The following is a 21,911-nucleotide window of genomic DNA, read 5'->3' as shown; positions in this document are numbered from 1 at the left end:
GGCCTTGTTGAACTTCATACAGCTGACCTCAGCCCATCAGTGCAGCCTATCCAGATCCTCCTGCACAGCCTTCCTACCCTCGAGCAGATCGACACACGCACCTAACTTGGTGCCATCTGCAAACTTACTGAGAGTGCACTCGATCCCCTCACCCAGATCATCGATAAAGATATTAAAGAGAACTGGCCCCAGTACTGAGCCCTGGGGAACGCCACTAGTGACCGGACTCCAACTGGATTTGACTCCATTCACCACAACTCTTTGGGCCCGGCTACCCAGCCAGTTTCTAAGCCAACAAAGCCTGCACCAGTCCAAGCCACGAGCAGCCAGTTTCTTTAGGAGAATGTTGTGCAAAACAGTGTCAAAAGCCTTACTGAAGTCAAGGTAGACCACATCCACAGTCTTTCCCATGTCCACTTAGCGCGTCACTTTGTCATAGAAGGAGATCAGGTTCATCAAACAGGACCTGCCTTTCATAAACCCATGCTGACTGGGCCTTCATTTTCCATGCCAGCTCGTCTTTGGGCACATGGGGACAGACCGCTCCTGAGCCTTTAAGATTTCCTTCTTGAGGTGTTCTCAGCCTTCCTGGACTCCTCTGCCCTTCAGGACTGCCTCTTAAGGGACTGCCAACCAGTGTCCTGAACAGCTCAAAGTCAGCCCTACAGAAGTCCAAGACAGCAGTTTTACTGGTTCCCCTCCTGACTTTGCCACGAATAGGGAACTCTACCATTTCGTGGTCACTCTGCCCAAGACAGCTCCCAACCACCACATCTCCCACTAGTCCTCCCGTTTGTGAACCGAAGGTCCAGAGGGGCACCTCCCCTGGTAGGTTCACTAACCAGCTGCATCAGGAAGCTATCTGCCACGCTCTCCAGGAACCTCCTAGACTGCTTTCTCTGAACTGTATTGTATTTCCAGCAAATTACTTCAGAACCGTTCCATTGTAAAAGGAACACGTCCACTCAATTTTAGATGAACTTTGAGTATCTGCTGTCTGAACTCATACTAATCATTCCAACAACAGTTGGCCTTTATTAATATAGGCACATAGCTTATGAGCTTAACTTGTCCACCAGGTCCTTTTCCTGCAAAGCTGCTTCCAATGTTGAACTGACTTCACTGTCAAGGAAAAGTCCGAGCATTGCTGCTGCCATAGAAGTGATGTTTGGTCACACATTTCCAATTTCATCAACCATGGGGAGAGTTTGTAGGCTGCACCCGGACATGCTCAAGATGGGTTCCCTTCCTGCCTGGCACATCCAAATCTCAGTAAGGTCTAATAGGTCACCACAAGGCAAGTGCTCATGAAAAGGTGCTAAATAAAACAGTCCTCTGCCACTGTAATTCACAGGATGCTATTTGGTACACATCCACACACAAACACAGGAAGCTGCTGAGATCAGCAAAACTGTTGACTAAAGGCCCTGTGTATGGCAGAGTAAATATATCCCATACCCGGTACTATTTCACAGATGTTCAGCTATAACAGGTTAAAGTATTTACACATACTCAAGAGGTAAGTCCATACTGTAATACCCAATGCACATGATTCCCTTTGGGAAAATCTAACATCTGGGACAGGTAAATCCTCAGTTGCACTTACCCAAATGATTTTGCCAACACTTTAAACTCGCTTCCTCAATTAAAGGTCTTGCAACAGTTATATCCACTTGGCCACGATCATTGACAGGTAGCATCACTTTGAAAACTTCTTCTAACACCTGTTTCTTACTGTGAATCAACTCTGTCCATACTCTGTTTATAGCTTTTAAAAGAAGCTGGCGACCTGTGTTAAGTACAAGACCATAAACAGCACGTTTTCTAAGCTGCTTATTGAATTTGTATTTTTATAGTAGCAAAATGAATAGATTAAGCAATTACACTCCACATTCTTCCCTTCTTGTAGGACTTGTGAAATGCATTTTAACAACCTGTCTTTTTTATCATTTGTACACTATTCGTACACATCTAGAATTTTGAAATTCTTTCCTCTGCGAATCTGAAACACTGGCTCTAATTAGTTGCAATTCTTCTCCCATACCCATGTGTACATTAACAACACTAGATAAATACAAATCTTACAGATATACACAGTCTATATAAAAACATACAATTCCAAACACAAATAACAAATGTATTTTTTATATCTGTATACACTGATAGACACGTACATAAATATTAAATGTATACATATAAGAAGAGCAAAACCACGATCCTTTCTTCTACCAGCTAGTTCATAAGTTTCTCTTAAGAGGAAGATCCTAATGGTTCCAGTAAGTAATAATTCAACATCTTATAACAGTTACATCTTAACCATGCTCCTGTAAGATTTGTCAGATAGAGAAGCATGGCACACACTTAAAAGCATCCATTTACATTGCATTCAACTCAGTACACATAAAGGAATCTAATTCTAGTTCATGTCCAGTAAGAAAAATGAAGTCCACTTGCTGTATTAACAAAACATTAGCTTATTTTGAATGTATCTGTTTTGGTGTTTCAAGTGTTTTGTTTGTTTTTAGTGTTTATACACACACACACCCACTCCTGCCCAAAGTATAACTAGGGTAAAAGACTACTGATGACAATAAAGCAGCATCATTAGCAGACATCTGTGGATTCATCACTCAGATTACCTTCACTGACATCTTGATTGTAGACTCCATCTGGCTCTATATCAGAGGGGATCATAATGTGCCAAGTAGTCATCCTGGCTTCTGCTTCCAATCCAAACCCATCAACATTGCTACAAATACACAGTGAATGAACAACCACCAGAAACAAACAAAAGCACTACAAAGAGTAATGTGTACTGCTACAGCAACTATCTTCATTTCTGTCCACTTGATTTCTGATGATCTGCAGTCACAACTCAAACTGAAGGTTTTTAAAAAAGGACATGACATGGACACTAACATTGCTGGAGGAAGCAGAAATATTTCAGGAAACACCAGTGTGGCCAAAGCCATGAATGGCAAACACTAGAGTTTTTGTGGATCATGTTTCCCAAGTGTCTTGGGATAAAACCCAAGTCCTACAACTCTTTGGAAAGAAAAATGAAAACGCCAGTCAGGCTTTTGTAGCAATGCAGACAAGCAGGTGTTACCAGCATTTGTCATGTCCATCCAATTTAATTCTTGACTTATTCGAATACACCCAATTACTAAGATACCGAATACATATTCAATAGACCCTAAGTCTAGTGACTGATCCCTTTAACTATTAATTATTTCACACCAGAGCTTCTTTCTACTTAAAAAATATTTCACACTGTCAAAGCATAGTAATATAATGGTTGATCAGCACTTGTGTTAGTACTGTAAAATACCTGTTTAACAGGAGGTAAGGCTGTTCTCTAAACTAAGGCTCTTCAAACCTCATTTTATTTTAAAATGTATCACTACAGCTTGCTTGCATTTCACTGACTTGAAAGTTATAAACAGTTGTCAGGAATTTGCTGACTTACTCACAAGGTGTAAGAGCTGAGAGGGAACAGGTGATTTTTATGTCACTATCCTGGTTCTGGAACAAACTTCTGTCTGAGAGACTTACCTTCCCACATGCAGGTTAATCAAGCAGTGAGCTAGACAGCTGATGAACTCTTGATCATGATTTCCAGGTCCCAAAATTAAGTTTCTGTTCACAGTAAGGACCCTCAGAGAATCAAGGAGAGCCACTTGCTGAGGAACAGTTTTGTGGGCTCTTGAGAACTGATACAAGATGGTCCTGTTCAGGCAGTGATAAATAGCATCCAGTGATAGTCCCTGAGATCTTCTTTTTGACTAATAGAAATGAAACAAACAAAAAAAACCACGCATCATCAGATGTCAGCTGAAAAAATTTACAGGCAGATAATCTTTGCACAAATTGATCCATGCTGTTTTTTCCAAATAGGTAGTGTCAATTCCAGGGATTTCAAGGGCCAAATTGACACTAATAGATGCTGATGCACTTAAAATTTGAACATCCATAATAATCAGCCTATTTTCATTCCCTCTCATTTCGAGCAGCAGAGGTCTTCAACAGTCTCCAATAAAAGACCACAAGGAAGCTTTCCAAAAATCTCCTGAGGTGAATTTAGGAAGCTTTCCAGGCTTTTAGAAAAATAATTTCATCTAAAAGCAGTTTTAACTCAACTGCCCCATAATAAAGCATTCCACACTGACAAGATATGCTAGGAAAGCTCATTAAAAAGTGAAAGAGAAGAAAAAAAAAGGCATACTTATGAGCTAACCAAAGACAGGCCACCAGCACGTGAACAATTGCAATCTTGGAGTGTTAGCTACCCAGACTGCACAATTAGCAAAAGGCGGAATCCAAGTAGCACACAGGCTGCTAAGTGACATCACTCCATGGATTTTATCATAAATAGTGAAAATGTTTTTCAAGTAGGCTAATAGGAGAACACTGTTACCTGTGCAATGAGTTGGATTATGAATTCCACAAGAAGTTTGGATTCTTTGTTGAACATGCCCTGCCAAAGCTTATCTACCACACGCTGTGTAAAATAAAACACATTGTTCACCAGCACGTGGTAGCTTCCTCCACTTGTTATAGGCAGAGATGCATCTTCACCTACGTAACAGCAAAATAAAGCTTCTTCAGTAAAAAGAAATAAGTATATTGGCATTAGTCTATATTTTCTACTTCTGTAAAAGAGAAGAGTCAGATAGTCAAGCTAAAGCCTAGTCAAAAAGCTAAAGCCTTGTCATAGAATCATAGAATGGTTTGGGCTGGAAGGGACCTTTAAAATGATCTAGTTCCAAATCCCACTGCAATGGGAAGGGACATCTTACACCAGACCAGGGTGCTCAAAGCCTCATCCACCCCAGCCTTCAACACTCAGAGGGATGGGGCACCCACAACTTCTCTGGACAGCCTTTTTTAGTGCCTCACCACCTACAGAGTAAAGATTTTCTTCCTTATATCCAATCTAAATCTACCTTCTTTTAGTTTAAAGCTGTTACACCTTGTCCTATCACTACACTCCCTGATGAAAGGAGACTACAAAAGGTTTTCTGTAGTCCCCTTTAGACACTGGGAGGATCCTATAAGGTCTCCCTCGAGCCTTCTCCTCTCCAGGGTGAACAACCCCAGTTCCCTCAGCCTGTCTTTACTAGGAAAGGTGCTCTAGGCCCTTGATAATCTCTGTGGCCTCCTCTGAACTTGTTTTAATACATCCATATCCTTATTGTGCTGGGTCCCCAAAGCTGACCATAGTACCACTCCAGATGGGGGTCTCACAAGAGAAGGACAGAGGGAAAGAATCACCTCCCTCATCCTGCTGACCAAGCTGCTTTTGGCGCAGCCCAGGGCATGGGTGACTTTCTGGGCTGCAAGCTCACATTGCCGGGTTATGTTGAGCTTCTTGTCAACCAACATTTCCAGCTCCTTCTCCTCAAGGCTGCTTTCAATCCATTCTCCGCACAGCCTGTATTTGTGGTTGTCACTTACCTATGCTGATCTTTGATGGTAAGTAATCACTGGAAATTGACAGTGAAAAGACCAAAACGAGAGGGACAGGTAACACACCAAACACCCTAGAAAATACATTGCGCAGCTATACACTTACCTAACTTTTTGCACCTATCTAAAAGGAAAATATTTGACATAGAATTAAAACCCAACCTGCTTACTGGAACTAGTAATATTTTGTGCAAACCAGGGTGAAATACAAAAATCTTCTGTGGATTTTGCTACTGGCTCTTGTTTACCATTTGGAGAGGTATATTAACCATCAACATTCTCAAATGTTTCTTTTCTGGATTCATGTCTGACATCGCCTGAGACTCTGTTCAAGGTCGACTGTACTTTGTGTGCGAGTACATTCAATTCACAACTTGAGACTCACTGCTTGGATTACTGCTTTCACAGAAGGATGCCAGAGAAGTCTGCTCCAGATTATTTCTCACAGAAAAGCAGCAGGTACTGATTTTGCCTGAGGTTCACTTAGATTTATTAATTTCTGGCACTACTTGCACACAAAGTGGCTGATCGCATCATACATGGAAGAAGCCAGACAAAACTTGGAAGAAGAAACACCCAAAACCAAAATTGTGCTCCTAGTGTACATAAAGTACTAACAAGGACTTCTAGGATGAATACAGAGCAGACTGATAGCTCCTGGCAAGTCCAGTAGGCCACCATGAAATCAAAGCAGGCACCTGAGCAGAGATACTCCAACAGGCCACCTCACAATCATCTATACCCCTGCTCTGCTAGGTCAGCCCATCCTACTGACATCTAGCTTAAAAGCTTTTCAAACTCTTCCTGAGCATTTCTTTGGTAGGTGGTTCAATGAAGTACTAATCCCAGACAATTTTTCTGGGCTGGTTCTACAAAAGGAAGAAAAGAAAACTGAGGTGACTTTTAAAAACCTACGTCCCAGCCATAAGAAATTGACAAAAGCTCCAGATCATCTGCCAAGGCAAGAAGGACAAGAGAGATAATTCTGAGATAACAAGACTCAGTTGCATTTCTTTCTGACACCCACGGACTGAAATTTGTCAGGTTTCCATATCCAAAAGATTCACCTAATGCAATTTCTTTTAGACACTCTTGTTTTATAGCTTTGGTACAATTGAGACTCAGAGCGAACATGTAATTGTAGCAGTGCCATTTACACATCAAAGGAAAGAAAAAGGGCAGAAAAAAATATGAAGGCATTAAATTTCTAACAAATTAGGTAATTAATAAAGAAAAAATAAAATTAATATATATATCAAAAAACTTTCCCTCATGTCAGACAGACTGATAATTAAGCATTGCTATATTACCCAATAAAACATCAGCTGCAAGTAGGTGGTCCATCACGCTATCCAGAACATACGTCTGAAACTCCTTCTGCTGTGTTCGTGTTGATCTTTCAGGGGAAGCCTGATTCAAGAGACACAGTGAAAAAATAATGAGTATGTCTGAGGGAGCAAAAAGGAAGAGGAGGTGTTATAGGTGAATTTTTGTTCTTCTTAAGTCTCATGAACTATCATTTATTTTTTCCACAGTAATTTATCTCCAGTAAGTCTTGGCACTATCTAAAAACTTAGGGATGGACATCAGGTATACATGAGCTGTATGCAGTCTTACAGTGAGCGTTACTCCAATTTATACCCAGTATATTTATTTTCTGCCCATCTAGACCAGTAACTAACATTGAAAAACTGTAACAGATTAAAATAGCAGCAAAGCAACTGAAACAGAATGACCATGGTCTCAAACATGCTTCCCAATGTCCATGTATAAATGCATCTCTTGAAAGTTTATTTATTTATTTATTTACTTAGCTTCATGACAGCAAAGAGACACCTAGCTAACTCAGGAACTTTTAAGATTATGTATAAGGATTCTCTAAAATTCCTGCAGCTATTGAAGAAAGCAGGGAGACACAGCAGCATAACAAAGAGCTAAGTCATAGGAGAACATGGACTCCTGAACTGAACATTTCAAAAGACAGTCTGAAGAAGGTGTGGATACAGTAGTGCAGTTAAGAAGCAATTGAACTCCTCATTGCCAGCCTAAGCATTACGAGAATGCTGCTTTCCACACGCGTCACCAAATTTAACAGAGTTTAACAGAAAGATTATGTAGCAACTCCGTGAATTTTTATAGCATATGACACCAGATGTTCTAGCACTTGTTCTTCTCTAACACAAATAAAACTGAGACATTAATATTTCTTTAGGGATTGGTAGGGATTTTATATTTTGAGCAAAACTAATACAGCTGTCCCAGGCTAATGGAAGTATAACAAATGAATCATACTCTGCAAGAATAAAACTTGAGGAAAGCTGCAACTTCTCATGCTGCACTGTTGAACATCGACTGTTGCAACCCAATTCCTGCATTTCCAGACAAATGGAGTTAGTGACTAAGATGACAAAACAATAGCTCCAAAAAGAGCACAAAATATAAACCAAACCTTGACACAGCCTACTCAGTTACATGCGTGGCAACTAACAGAGCCATTTGACTACACAAATGAAAGCTACAGAGTCCACAAACATAACTGATAGTAGGACTCATGTGGAGGGAAGAACACAGCGTAGAAAGAAAAAAAAAAAAAAAAACAACAAATGTCACACAGATTGTCTGCTCAATCATTTCAGGTTGTCACCAATGCATGCAAATGCCAGGAAGAAGAAAAAAAAGTCCAGAAAGCATTCTGAAAGGAAGGCTGAGAAAAACAAACAAAAACCTCTGGTGTTTGCTTTCTTAGGTTTTCCAAAGTATTGACAACAGCAAGCAAACTTATTTATGAGCCAAGAGCGTTCCAATTTTCTAACTCTTACTTCATGACTGTTTTTAAGATTCCACTGAATGGTAAGGTGAAGATAAATAGAAATATTGAGGAGAAAAAAGGGTTACACTAAGTTCAAATCATAAAAATCAGTTTTACCTCTAGCAAAAGATCTACCAGTGGAGTCTGTTTGCTGGCTGGTGTGAGACATAAGTTATCAATGATCAGTACCCGCATGAAATCAAACACAAACTTCTTGGCAGGATGGTTAGTTAGGTACGTCTTGGTGCCAACATTGCAGTATTCTGACTGGCTCCTGTTCATGCCAGAATCAGCTGCAAAGGCTTTGAACTCTTCAGCTGGGGACCCAACTTCATCATCAAGATCAGAGACCTGTGAAAAACAACATGTCAAAACTCCAGAGCTCAACAGATTAGCAGCAGTGCTTTTGCTCTTCTGTCCTTTACATGTCTTTCTATGGCTATTCACTTCATATTTGGTTTCCTAATAAGCCTTTTTCAGCAAGATTATGTTCAGTATCGGGTGCCCAATATACAACATGCAAAACATCCAAATTCTAGTTTCTAATTGACGAGGAAAAAAGAAATCAGTAAAGGCTCACACAAGTTACCTGAACCAGAGATCACTTATCACATGGGAGATGTTTACCAACAAGAACTTCTGGAGCAATTTCTAATTTCTACGCAAGAATACAGATTCTCATAGCAAAAAGACAGAAGTTCTGAAAAAGTTAGCAGCTAAAGCAGTGAACAAAAAGCCATGATAGAAGCTGACTGAAAAAGGCTATCAAGTTTGTGTGATAGAGTAGCAAAAGCAAACTCACCCTTTTTTTAATGCAGTACCTTCATCAGAGTGCAATAATGAGTAAAAGCTACTTTCCCAGTACTGAAGATGATTGTGTCCAAAAGAAATTAAAAGGAGAAAGTATTTTTATGTAATGCCTTCCTCCAAACACAAGAGGAGACAATGATTTCCCTGAAAAAGACTTATTGCATCACCAGCTTCCATACGAAGTAACCAAATGTTCTGAATTTTTGTCTGCTTCAGAATGAGAAAATTCCCAAGAAATGAAGAAAAACCCAAAGATGTAGACTTTCTGGATTTAATGGCACATCTGAGAAAGGCTGGAAGATCAATCAAAAATTTTCTCTCAATGCTGAACTTAGGTTAACATGTTTTGTTGCTATACTTAGCATTTATTTCATATGGAATTGAATAGTCTACCTCATTTGGATAGACAAATGCTGGAGAAGCAAAAAGATTTGGAGTCAGGAAAGCCTTCAAATGGTAGAGTTCAAATTGTCAGACAGACAAAGTTTCACCTGTGCACTTAGTACTGAAAGGACTAAAAAAGTACTTGGAGATATGCAAGACTGTTCTAAATTCTTTACACAGGTCAATGCCAAGTCAGCATTACAAGCTTGAAAATGGCACTTTTCTTCTTCTTTTTTTTTTTTTCCTCCAAGAACTCCTATCATTTACTTCAAGTGCAAAAATCAATAATCTTATAAGACTCTTCGACATATCTGCAAAAACTGATCATCTGTTTCTATTCATAATAGAAAAGACAGTATTTCACCAATAAATATTTTCTACAGTATTTTATCATTATTTTCCCTAGTTATAACATTTGCTAACCAGTCAGCTATCTGTCCTTCCATGCTCTTAGTGCATGGATTACTTTTAGATGGCAGCTAACAATAACAGTTTATTTCTTTCCCTTTTCATGGTCTAGAAATAGCAGCGCTTTTCAATAACACTTAAAGTATATGTAAATTAATAACCTGTAATAGTTCTGCTGAAAGCGGCAATGCAATCAAAGATGAACTCACACCCTTCTAGCTTGAACTCAGCAGTTACAGGTCAGATAGGAATATTTTTATTGGATAAGCCCCCAACAGAAGTAGGAGGAGACAGCATTTTTCAATTTTATCGCATCTTCCAAAATAAAGAGGAGAAAGACAAGCTGACTCTGTCATTTTCCTTCTGTAAATCTGAGCTAATTTGATTCCTGTATATGAAAAAAAAATGGCCTACTAGAAAAAAAGAAATGGTGTACATTCCCCCTAAAATGAAGTTTCAGGTATCATTGTGCAACAACAGTTGAGCATGCACCCCTCTCAGTTTCAAAACCCAAGTACAAAATTTCCAGCCCAGCCTTTAAGACCACCCTTTTCTGCATGGCAACTAGAGCTTTATCTTCACATGACTATTAATTGGTGTATCTTCAAAAATAGCATCCAAGGGAAAAGAAAGGAAAAAAAAAACAACTCACTGCATTTCCTACCATCTCAGAGTAAGGTCTTATGTTGAAAGGAAACACAGTTGCTGCCAATGCACACAGGAACTCTGGGCTCATCCATAAGGAAACGAGGTCCGGCACATTGTGATACAAATAGCGAAAGAACTGCATCAATGTGACAGGATATTCTCGAAGCCAAGAGCCTTCTTCCTCAGACTGCCAAGGCTGGGTTGAAAAACAAACAGCACGTTAACATAGATGGCGTTAATTGAAGAATACGCATTTCAGAAGAGAGACATGGGAGGACGACTGGTAGGATCAAGTATGCCAAATACATTGTCAAACATGCAGTCAAACACATCATCAGAGATGGGACGAAATGTGATCAAACATGGTCAAGTGCTTGTTCAAAGAGAGCAGAAATGTGTCTGGTTGCCTGCTCAGTCACATGTCAGTGTCCAAAACCAGAACATGTCAAACATATCGGAGAATGTGTCACAACACATGGCCAAACAGCTGCCTAGAAGACATGACTGAAGACATGCTGTTCAGACACCTGAAGTGATGTCTGATCAAACATGAACAGACTATATGCCTGTGCATCTAACCAACATGTGACAAATGAGTTGCTAACTGTGACAAAACACTTGTCTGGGCACATCACTGTATGATAAACACCTGACCACATGTGACCAAGCATACATATAACAGTTTTTAACACATGAGCTTGCAGAAACCATGCAAACCACTTTTCAAGAACACATGTCCAAGCCTGTCAGACATGTCACCGTGTTGTGAAATCATAAGAAGCAGAAGTGAATGACAAATGTGACTAGAAAAATGTAATGAAACAGGCCAGAACAGGTTGCTACCACATAAAGAAATGTAATCAAACATGACTAAACGTGATAAACACATGGCAGGAACACATGGCAGCCCAACACTTGACAGTAACCTCTACCTAAGCATGTATTCAAGCATGTCACAAGGAGGAGACTGAACACATCTATGTGGCTAAGAACACGTGTTCTCGGGTGATGACTCAAAATACGTTGCTAAGCATGATCTGAATCGTATTAAACAAAAACCCAACAGCACATCTAAACATATATCAACTGGTACAGAGCAACACAGCAGGGCAAGAGACAGCATGTCTCTGAGCAGGTCAAGAGCATCTGCAAAGTGGAGGGCCAAAAAGGACAGAACAGGTTGCCAGCAGGAGACAGAACAAGTGTCAACAGCAACGTGTACCCCCAGCACATCATTAGATGTGCTTTCTACATGTGTGTACTGGTCACACCTGGATATGCCAATACATGAGCAGCAAGTAGTCAATGCTTCCCAGAGGGTTTCACAAACGTGATGACCAAGCAGGTAACGTCTGAACAGGTACTACTTGGGAAATGTTTCATGAGATCTTTTTCAGCAAATCAATGCTCTAGTTCCCACATAATACAAAATTTTCCTACTGAGAAACTAACTTTGACTACATTGACACTAGATTTAAAAAATGAAAAGAACACACATTTTTCTGGCAGTTAGTTCATTTCCTCCAGCATGTGGCTATTAATAGTCAGGGGACTTCCCAAGCACAAAAAAATCAGCATCTCGCATTGCTCTGAGCAGATGGGACAGTGAGTCTAAAACATTCCCCTGTGATGTTAATCAGGGAAGTAATTCAGTCATCTCTGCCAAGCATTTTTATCCTTCTGATCCCTTGTCTTGCTTTACTTGCAGCAAAATGTAAAGCTTAGCCTTTTTGTGAAAAGCACTGCTAATTTTATGGTCAGTAATATTTCCACAGATAATGAAAAACAAAATAAGATAAGAATAACCTCATTACAATGTTTTCTTTTTACACACGTATTACGAGTAACTCCCAGATGGGTTGGTTATGATACTAACAAAAAATTCACATTTCTAATTTGGCTTCTGACCACATGGCAGACCCAAGCAATTCCATATATACAAATATGTACAAAAATTCTATTCTTACAGAATTCAGCATGCTCCTCAGCATTCCCAATAACAAGAAGGCAGCTTCTGTGCAAACACTATGTACTGAAGAGGTAATGGTGCCACACGAGGCAGGAACTCCAAATATAAATGTCCAAATGGAGTCTAAGTCAAACTGTAAAGGATGAAACAGAAAAGACAAACACTTTCTGCAGTGCAATTTGATACTGCTTTTTATTACATCTATAACGCATTCATTTGACAGTGTCTAAACAGTAAAGGTTAGAGGATGTGAAAAAATTCAGCCCCTACAACTTTATGGAGAGATCACGTGTCACGAGGCACTGAAGAAATTCCTTTCAACCATGGACAAACTTAACTGCAGCTCTCACCTTCTCAAGGTATTTAAGCCTTCTGAAACAAGAAGCGACCTGTCAGCACAAATGCTGCACCATCAATACTTGCCTTTGGCACATCTACTAACAAAACCCACATAGTGTCCCACAGGAAAAACATGAATGAAACAAATACACTACACTGTATTTTTCAGTAATTAAACAACAACAACAAAAAGCCATTAGAAGTAAGAAAAGGAAAAACTGCCAATCTCTAGCATTAACAGCCCTACTGCTATATATTTTAGGTAGCTGCATTTGGTTTCAATTTAGCATTGCTGTACTTCAAACACTATAAGCAGAAGATGAGCTTCATGACTCTACTTTCCCACAGCACAGTGTTGCCTGTGCTGTCTAGTTCCTCTTGAGAAAATAAGCAGGAAGAATACTTTCTGGTCTATAGTTTTCACCTTCCCTTTACCACCAAAAAACAGATGTTAGCACTGTTAGTATCTGTTCTAAACAGGTACACTGTAAACCTGGAGTGTGGCTTTTCTCCATAAAAGACTACAGTAAGGCTTCCTAGGTTTCTGTTGAAGACTATTTATTTACATGCAATTAAAACAAGTTCAAAATCAAACTACACAGAATGCTAATACACTTTTATTTTTCCACTGAGAACTAAGATGTCTCCCTTAAACCTTTCTGTAATAAGTACCTTGTTTTTTTCTGTAACCTTGTGAACACTCCTTAATACAGCAATTCCCTGCTCTTAATAAATAAATAAATGCTCCCTTCCATGTCACCCTGGCTTCAGATCAGACCAGAAAGAAACTAGCTTCATCTATGCCATACCAGGCTGGCTTCCACGTACTCCCACCATATCCTGTCCTTCCACTCCTGCACAGAGCAGCACAAAACAAGTTGTACTGACTTCTGCGTCAGCTGCTGGGGACTGGGGTTGTTAATCCATAATTTCTTAGATGACAGACAGAATTACACTTACATCTTACTAGATAATCCCTACCTGGGACCCCTGATTACACTGGCTGCTGATGACAGGTGCACTGACCTGCAGGTTTTCAGGCAGTTCAGTGACTGGCTGCTGCAGGAAAAGAGCCATGAGGAGGAAGTAGAGTGCAGGTACATTAGTATGCTTAGGGAGAAGGGACTGCAGGACAGGAAAGCCCGGGAAATGACACGCATCCCGGTTAATCTCCCGGACTGTTGATCTGCCTCCAGCGCTCCTGCCAACATTGAACCCTGAAATAAAAAGACAAAGAGCCAACAATGTTAATAGAAAAATGCTTGCGAAGCTCATTCTTAAATCAAGTATTGAGCTCAAGAGGGTACCTCCACATAAATCTAACACTGTAACAATGGAAAACTTGCATACTGGTTATCACATATATACTATGCAATTCACTTCAGGTATCTAATTATTTAATTACTACGACAGGAAAAAATTGCCTTCCAGTACCACACCATGTAGATAACCCTGCACTATGAAGACTGCTTAATGCTGTTCCAGACACACTTCATTCATTTGTTGACCGCTACCAGAAACTCAAGATTTTTAAGATACCTCAGCTTCTGAAAAAAAGTTATTTCACTAGCTGAGAGGAAAATCACACCTTAATCTCTGGAATTGCGTAGTTCATTTATGTTAACAACCAGCAATCCCACAGCTGATTTAAGTAAATGGGCTGCTGAATGATTTCCATGCACGCTTTACAGGGATCTTGCTTTAGCTGCTTTGTTACTGATCAACCAGTATGAAGCACCAAATGCTCTTATTTTTATCTTAAGTGTTGCCAGAAACACAAAACACCTTTTGTGACCCTTTTGTACTTAGTCATTTCGTTTCCCCTTTGAACATCACATAGAAAGTGCAGAAGTGCTCATTTTGCAGTAAGCACAGAGGCAGGAAGATAACAGTCTCTGGGTCAATGCAGACGGCCAGATATTTTTTTCTGATGTTGCCAGAGGTAAGGTTGGTCAGGCTGTTTTTGTGAGGCTCTAATACAGAGATGGTTCTCAGCAGAAACTGACTACTTAAAAGAATATATACGAATTAAATTCTTGCCACAAAGCCACACTTAACTCTATCAGTAAGCTTAAACAAAAATCGCTCTCAGATGGTTTCAGGAGAAGTCTCAGAGCCAATGTTTTGCAAGGCAATAAAAAAAAAAAAAAGAGCATGAAGATTAGGTAATCAGATAAGTCGTTGGCATTTGATGAGATACAGTTTTAGAATTATCTTGTTCATCACAGTCTAGCCTGGCATTAGTTAAATTGACGTTATAATACAAAACCAAAAAGGACGACTACACATGTTCTCCAACTGTGATTGCACATCTAATTTAGAAAGATTCTGTGGACTGAAGAAAATTATGTTATGGGACATTTGAAACAAATCTCAAATAAAAAAAACAAAAAAGTCAGTGTCCTAAAGTATCAGTGGGATTAAAATTTTAAGACGTGCATGCAAACTGAGAAGCATTTGTAAGATTTAAGACCTGAATCGGTAGCTAAACAACAACAGTTGCTACAGTATGTTAACAATACATCTTTGCACACATAATATGGTTTCATAAAAAACTCTGCTGAAACTTTTGTAGTTCATTATTGATGCAGAGAATCGTGATATATTACTTAATACCCTGAGAGATATATTATGGAAAACCAGTGCAAAGAGATTGACTTCCTACAAAGGTCTAATAATTTAATAACAATGCTCTAAGAATCCACAAAGAAAATCTTTAATAAGGGCCAAGGGGGCCAACATGAGCCCAGGAAATCACGAGAGCAAGCTAGGCAGAGGAAATGAAGGACTGAGATGATGCTTTGCACACACAAATTCCCAAGGAAGAACAAATCCCAACTGGTATATCTATTGGCACAGAATTCACTAGACAAAGCAGCACAGATTTAAAACTGCATGATACTATGACTAATGTAACAATTACATTTTTCTTAATTAGTTTGAGTGTAGCACCTTGCAACAACACATGTGATGCTATGCTGCCTTAGCATTTAGGTCGTATCTGCCTGCCCATGGGACTTACTTAACTATACATTGATGGTGACATGACACCAATTGCAGTTCAGCTATGCAGGCTTTGTGCAGACAAAAAGCTAAGACCGAACTGTAACAATATCTGTGCAATGTCAGCTGAAGGGCAGTTGCTCTCTTTTGCTTAGCAAATCTAACTCTTAATTCTAAGGAAAATGAAGGGCAACATCATCTGATCAGAGCAGAGACAACAGTAACAGAAAGGATGTATCCATCTGAGAATTGTCATACTGTACCTAGCACAGTACCAATCTTATTGGTCAAGACTGAATCCGTCTGATCAAGCCAGCCTCCACCACTGAGACCTTCCTTAAATTTAATAAGGATGGACTGATTACTCAACAAGACCACAAGAATTCGCATGGCAGCTGTGACCGTGGTGGAATGCAGATGTTCTTCCATGAACATCATAATCCAATCAAAACCCAGGGTCTTGACCAGTTCTTCACAAGCCCTAATAAAGGGGAAAAAAAAAATCTGTGTAAATGCTTCAACAGTTCCTATGAAATTACACAATTTAACTAGTGAATAGAGTGTGGACCGTATAATTCTCTCCTTTGAAATTAAAAACATAATATCCTTTCTAGATCTAAAGTTTTTTGTACTTACTGCAAATTAACAGTTGTCTTCTCTTTAGATGTATATAGAAGTTTCAGGAGTATATCTAAAAGCCTGTTCCGCAGGAGAATAAGGTTAGCTGAAACAAGTCCTCCAAAATCATCTTCTGTTCCTAGACATCAAGTACAAAAAAAGTTAAGCAAAATTAATGTGAATTAAAAAAAAAGAATTAAGCAAAAATTTTTTTTAGAACTCCAACCATTTAAATGCTATTCAAAAATTCCATACACAAGTAAACTCGATCTGTTCCTACTCAGGTCAAGAAAAAGCCATGTTCTATTGTGGACAGCCTGCTATGCTTGACCTGGCGCACACTGCCGAGGAATGTTTGGTGCCCCATTATCGTTGTCACACAGCATTTGGTCGATTTGAAAGATGGGCAGAAGGATAGCACAGACAGTTATCTAAACTGAGGCGGTCCACATTAGCTAAGCCAGTTGGTTCCTGGCAGGCAGATGCATAAAAACTGACAAAGGAAAGGGTGTGGAAAACAGGGGATTCATAAAAACTCCAAACAGTTGGCTAAACATTATGCAATCTGGGATAAAATTAAAAAATAAAATAAAATAAAATAAAATAAAATAAAATAAAATAAAATAAAATAAAATAAAATAAAATAAAATAAAATAAAATAAAATAAAATAAAATAAAATAAAATAAAATAAAATAAAATAAAATAAAATAAAGCTAACATTTTCTGGCTTATACAAAATGTAAGAAATGGAAGAACAATTAATTTCCTTTTCAATCAAGTCAGAACCCGAAACCCCTTATCAGTCAAACACACTTCTTCCAAAATGTGCTAATACACACAGCTCAAGGTTAACTTCACTGCTATTCATTAAATCCCTCTATTAGTACCTTACTTTATGTAAGGAGAAGCAGGTTTTCCACAATGTTAAAAAAAAAAAATTACTACTCAAGCGGAGACACGAAAAAAAGGAAGACAGATAAATAGACACATACTGGGCCAGAGATCAGTGCCTAAGGCACAGACAAGAAAACAAAGCATCTCCAAAGGCAGCGATACAGCATAACTGATCAAGACTAATAACCTATAAATCTACTGTCCTTTGCCTCAAGCTTCCCTTAGCACTCCTGACACAGCGTGCCTTTCTCCCCATGGTTCTCTAGTGTTCCTGGTAGACAAAAAGCAGCACAAGCTCTGCTTAGCTTAGAAAAAAAAATAATATGGCCAGCCTGTAGAGGGAACATGAATTTGGATCTCTCTCCTATACCCAAGACATTGTTTTTTACTGAAAACGTTGTTGGAATTTCATCATCTCTGAGAATGCAATGAGAGAAAGTGTTCCGAAAGAAGAGAGACATGTGAATGATAAATGTGCAGATCACCTAACCTTGTTCTTCAGGAAACAACATGAATCAAGCTAACTGTGCAACAGAAACCCTGTTCCTCTCTCTGGTCCCTGCCTACCTGCATTGCAAGAGATGCAGAAACTTAGCATCTTAGAGCACCCACTGGAGTTATTTGGTTCAAATCCACTGCTGAGTTAAACCATTTGGACTAGGGGAGACTAATCAAATCCACAACTGTAAAAGCTTCTTTCCCTTAAAGAAAAAGGTTATAAATGTTCTCAAAAAATAAATAGAAATACTCTTGAAGTACGGATATATATACATACATACATATATATATGTATATATTTAAGGAGGAAAAAAACACCTTACACTGCGTGAATTATTTTTCCCATTTCTCCACATGTGGAGGGGCACACCTACCAGATGCACCTATCAAACCGTTCTCTTTTCTTTTTTTCCCTCCCCATAACAAAACAGAGATGCACAACTGATAGGAAAGAACAAGTGGGTGAAGCAGAAGGACAACATTCGGTATTAAGTGAAGGAAAACAAAATAAGAGTGCATGGGCTTTGCACCGCTTTGCATGCAATACACAAATCTCAAGTTCCACAGTTAACCTGGCAGCCATATTATAACTAAAATGCATTACTGTTAATGATACTGTTGTACATTTTAAGTATTTAAGTACAGAAGAGATCATAAACTATTTCTCTTCTACTGCTTCTAAGGCATGCAATGACTTACCGCTGTCAAGCTTTTCTTCATTGTTTATTTCCATGACTACAAACTTCTCACAGACTGCAAACGTAGGTAAAGTGGAAGAGATGAACTGTCCAAACCTTGACACACACAGAAATAACATCATGCATTGATATGACAGATGAACTCAGATCTATCAATAATTTCCATCTAATGTAAAATCACAACACTAGTGAAAGGGCATTATCCAAAAGCATCAACCTTCCAACACCTAAAAGCTGATAAAAACAGCCTCAGTCTAAAGTTACTCGCCCAAAACTGAAGTAATGTACAGTAATTAATAGAGTCTTGGCAGACAAGTCTGTAGTTACAGGACTTGACAACTCTGAAATTCAAGAAAGCAAATGTGGAGATACCTCCAAGTCCTAGTAAAATGAACACCACAAGTTAAAGAACAGAACAAAACATTGTTCTTCAACTTTTACAGCCAAACAAGTATTACATCCCAAAAAATCATTCATCTGGTATAACATTCACGTCTACAGCTTCAGGTGATATAACAAAGTCACGGTTTTCAAGAACAAGATGATGATATACCATGAAAAGAAAGGAGACTGAATACATTCCTCTTTGTTCTGGAAAAATCCTCAACAAGTCCTTAGTTACGGTAACTTATCTCAAGTTGTAAAATATGTTTCATTTTTATTTCCAGGAAGCAAAAGAAGTTATGTCAGAACACTCAGATTTGTATTGTAGAATCTATTCCATCGGAGTTTAAGCACGACATCTACACTGTTTATTCTTGAATTACTCTCTGATGCTTTCAAAAACCTTTAATTGTACTTAACATAAGAACCTGAAATTATGACCCATTCATACACAAGGAGTATCTAAGACTGGCAATATTTTATTCATTTCCATTATAATCAAACAGGAGATGAAAAAATTAAGTTATCAATGAGTTTAACTTGTTTAAAAGGACTTCAAATACTCCTGTGTGTATGAGTTGCAACTATTAATGTAATTTTCAGTCATAATTAATAGTACTATAACTGACAATCTTAAATATTTTTCTGTAGTCATAATTTAGAAAAAACATCTTTGAATTAGCCTTTAGTGAGAGAGAGTAATCAAAACTGCATTTTAACTGAAGTATTCTCATATTCCACCTGAAATAAAAATCAGTATTTAAAAGCGTTCAGTATGTCACACCAACAATGGATAGCATCAATGCTACCTGCCTGAAAAACATTACGCCAGTTTAATCATTCAGTTGTATTAGTTGAGATAGAAACTGAATTTAATAGAGAAATCAAGGCATTACCAAAACTATTATACCTATGCACTCAGTCACTTAAAAGAAAATATTCAGTATATAAACATTTGACATTAGTTACTCCACAATAGTATTGTCGCTAAGTACTTTTAACCAAGGTCAGCAACATAATAAGAACGCATAAGCCAGAATTAACATAGGTGTGGGCTACCTGAGCAAGTCGTAGCTGCTGGGGAAGCCTTGAAGCAAAAAGCTCAGCACATTACTAATTGCAGCAATAGTAGGCTGGGACAGAGACGTATCTCGAAGAGTCAAGAGCAGTCTTGGGATAAGTTGGAATTCCCTCATTAACTTAGCATTCTTCGCTGCTTCACTGAAGGAAGGAAGGAAGGAGGTGTCAGTTTAAAACTAGAGCTCCCTTTAAATATTACCTAATCCTGGAAGTCTCACCAGTACACCGGCATCAACTTATACCTGGACTCTGTGAGAAGTTCGATGAAGTGCTCAAATAATGACAGATGAAGCTCATAGGGTGCATGAAGCCAGACCTGAAATAAAGAATAAACAACATTAAGTTTGGCACACAAATACAGTTCAAGATTCAGAGGTGACATTTGAGCTTCAAAAGTCCAGAGAAGGGCAACGAAGCTGGTGAGGGGCCTGGAGAACAAGTCCTACGAGGAGCAGCTGAAGGAGCTGGGCTTGTTCAGCCTGGAGAAGAGGAGGCTCAGGGGCAACCTTATCGCTCTCTACAGATACCTCAAAGGAGGCTGTAGTGAGGTGGGGGTTGGCCTGTTCTCCCACGTGCCTGGTGACAGGACAAGGGGGAATGGGCTGAAGTTGGGCCAGGGGAGTTTTAGGCTGGATCTTAGGAAGAACTTCTTTACTGAAAGGGTTGTTAGACATTGGAACAGGCCGCCCAGGGAGGTGGTGGAGTCACCATCCCTGGAAGTCTTTAAAAGACGTTTAGATGTAGAGCTTAGGGATATGGTTTAGTGGGGACTGTTAGAGTTAGGTCTGAGGTTGGACTCGATGATCTTGAGGTCTCTTCCAACCTAGAAATTCTGTGATTCTGTGATTCATACAGTGAAAGTTATGAAAAGCTTGAATAGAGTAAAACTTGTTGCCTATGTTACTATTTACCTGGCCTGATTGCAAGCCTCTCAATTGTTCCTTCTTCAAATTCACTTGTCTGTTAAACATACTAGCAAAGACTAAAGAAACACACATTGGTACCCATTGATAGTCTCCATAAATTTATTACAGTAGAATGTTAGAGTTATAGACAAAAATGTTTATCACTTTCTGGAATTCTTCTTTAAAGAGGTGGTACAATGCCACTGGCTCCAAAGGAATTATTAGAGATTTACAGCGCTGATGTGAAATGCTGAATGGGACCAATATGATGATTTGGCTGAAGCAAAGATTCTCTTCGTGAAATTGACTGTCTTCTGCCATCACTGAACTCAAGGCATTCCCTGATTTTTTTTTTTGTGTGGTGTTTTGTTTCATCCATTTTAATCTTTACCCAGAAATTTCTGCACAGCATTTTCAACAATTTAGATCTACTAGCAAAAAAAAAAACAAACAACACACACACACAAAGAAAAAAACAGCACCCCAAACTATTATTCAAAAGTAGTAATAAAATACATCAAGTCAGGAAACTCCAAGTTATAATTTAAAATCATAAAATTGGCTTGCTATTCAAGAAAGTATTATTAATATTTGTGTTCAGGTGTGTAAGATAGTCTGAAATGAAAGTTTCCTTGCTTTTGCTGTTCTTTAAATATTATCTAAAATGATCAAAACAATCTTTCCTTTACCGTGCTTAGCATAGGATTAAGAACACCTAATTTATCCAAATTTAATGAAATGTTTGGTTCACTGCTTTCTAAATACATAAAATTGAAAAATGGGAATTATAAAAACACAAGTCAGAAAGTGTGACTTCCTGAGGCTTCTCAAAAAAATCTTCCTAATGAATCACAGACATATTACTTGCCTTAACGTGTGTGTGTGTGTGTTCTCTCTCCTAAACTGTTCATCCAACTTAACACCTCTACCACAAATACTACATCAGGTACATGTAAGAACTTCTATTAGATGTACATTTACTTCTGCTCATTAA

The 21,911-nt window shown here is 38.7% G+C and overlaps 1 protein-coding gene across 7 annotated transcripts in view; it reads right to left on the bottom strand.

Annotated features, from left to right (window-relative positions):
• Positions 1-21,911, bottom strand: part of WDFY3 (WD repeat and FYVE domain containing 3) — a 181,372-nt gene that overhangs the window by 34,647 nt on the left and 124,814 nt on the right. For 4 of the 7 annotated variants that reach the window (XM_068682165.1, XM_068682166.1, XM_068682162.1 and 1 more), the window contains 14 exons: positions 20,255-20,328; positions 19,992-20,153; positions 18,550-18,644; positions 16,476-16,596; positions 16,103-16,320; positions 13,818-14,053; positions 12,496-12,630; positions 10,533-10,724; positions 8,396-8,629; positions 6,780-6,879; positions 4,418-4,578; positions 3,556-3,785; positions 2,640-2,749; positions 1,607-1,789 (listed from right to left, as the gene is read on the bottom strand). In XM_068682165.1, coding sequence (XP_068538266.1) covers positions 1,607-1,789; positions 2,640-2,749; positions 3,556-3,785; positions 4,418-4,578; positions 6,780-6,879; positions 8,396-8,629; positions 10,533-10,724; positions 12,496-12,630; positions 13,818-14,053; positions 16,103-16,320; positions 16,476-16,596; positions 18,550-18,644; positions 19,992-20,153; positions 20,255-20,328 — 2,251 coding nt within the window. The remainder of the gene's footprint in view (positions 1-1,606; positions 1,790-2,639; positions 2,750-3,555; positions 3,786-4,417; positions 4,579-6,779; positions 6,880-8,395; positions 8,630-10,532; positions 10,725-12,495; positions 12,631-13,817; positions 14,054-16,102; positions 16,321-16,475; positions 16,597-18,549; positions 18,645-19,991; positions 20,154-20,254; positions 20,329-21,911) is intronic. The other 3 variants (XM_068682160.1, XM_068682163.1, XM_068682161.1) reach the window with 2 other exon arrangements.

Source organism: Anas acuta, chromosome 4 (genome assembly GCF_963932015.1).
Source record: "Anas acuta chromosome 4, bAnaAcu1.1, whole genome shotgun sequence".
NCBI lineage: Eukaryota > Metazoa > Chordata > Aves > Anseriformes > Anatidae > Anas > Anas acuta.
This window is presented reverse-complemented; position numbering and strand designations above follow the sequence as displayed.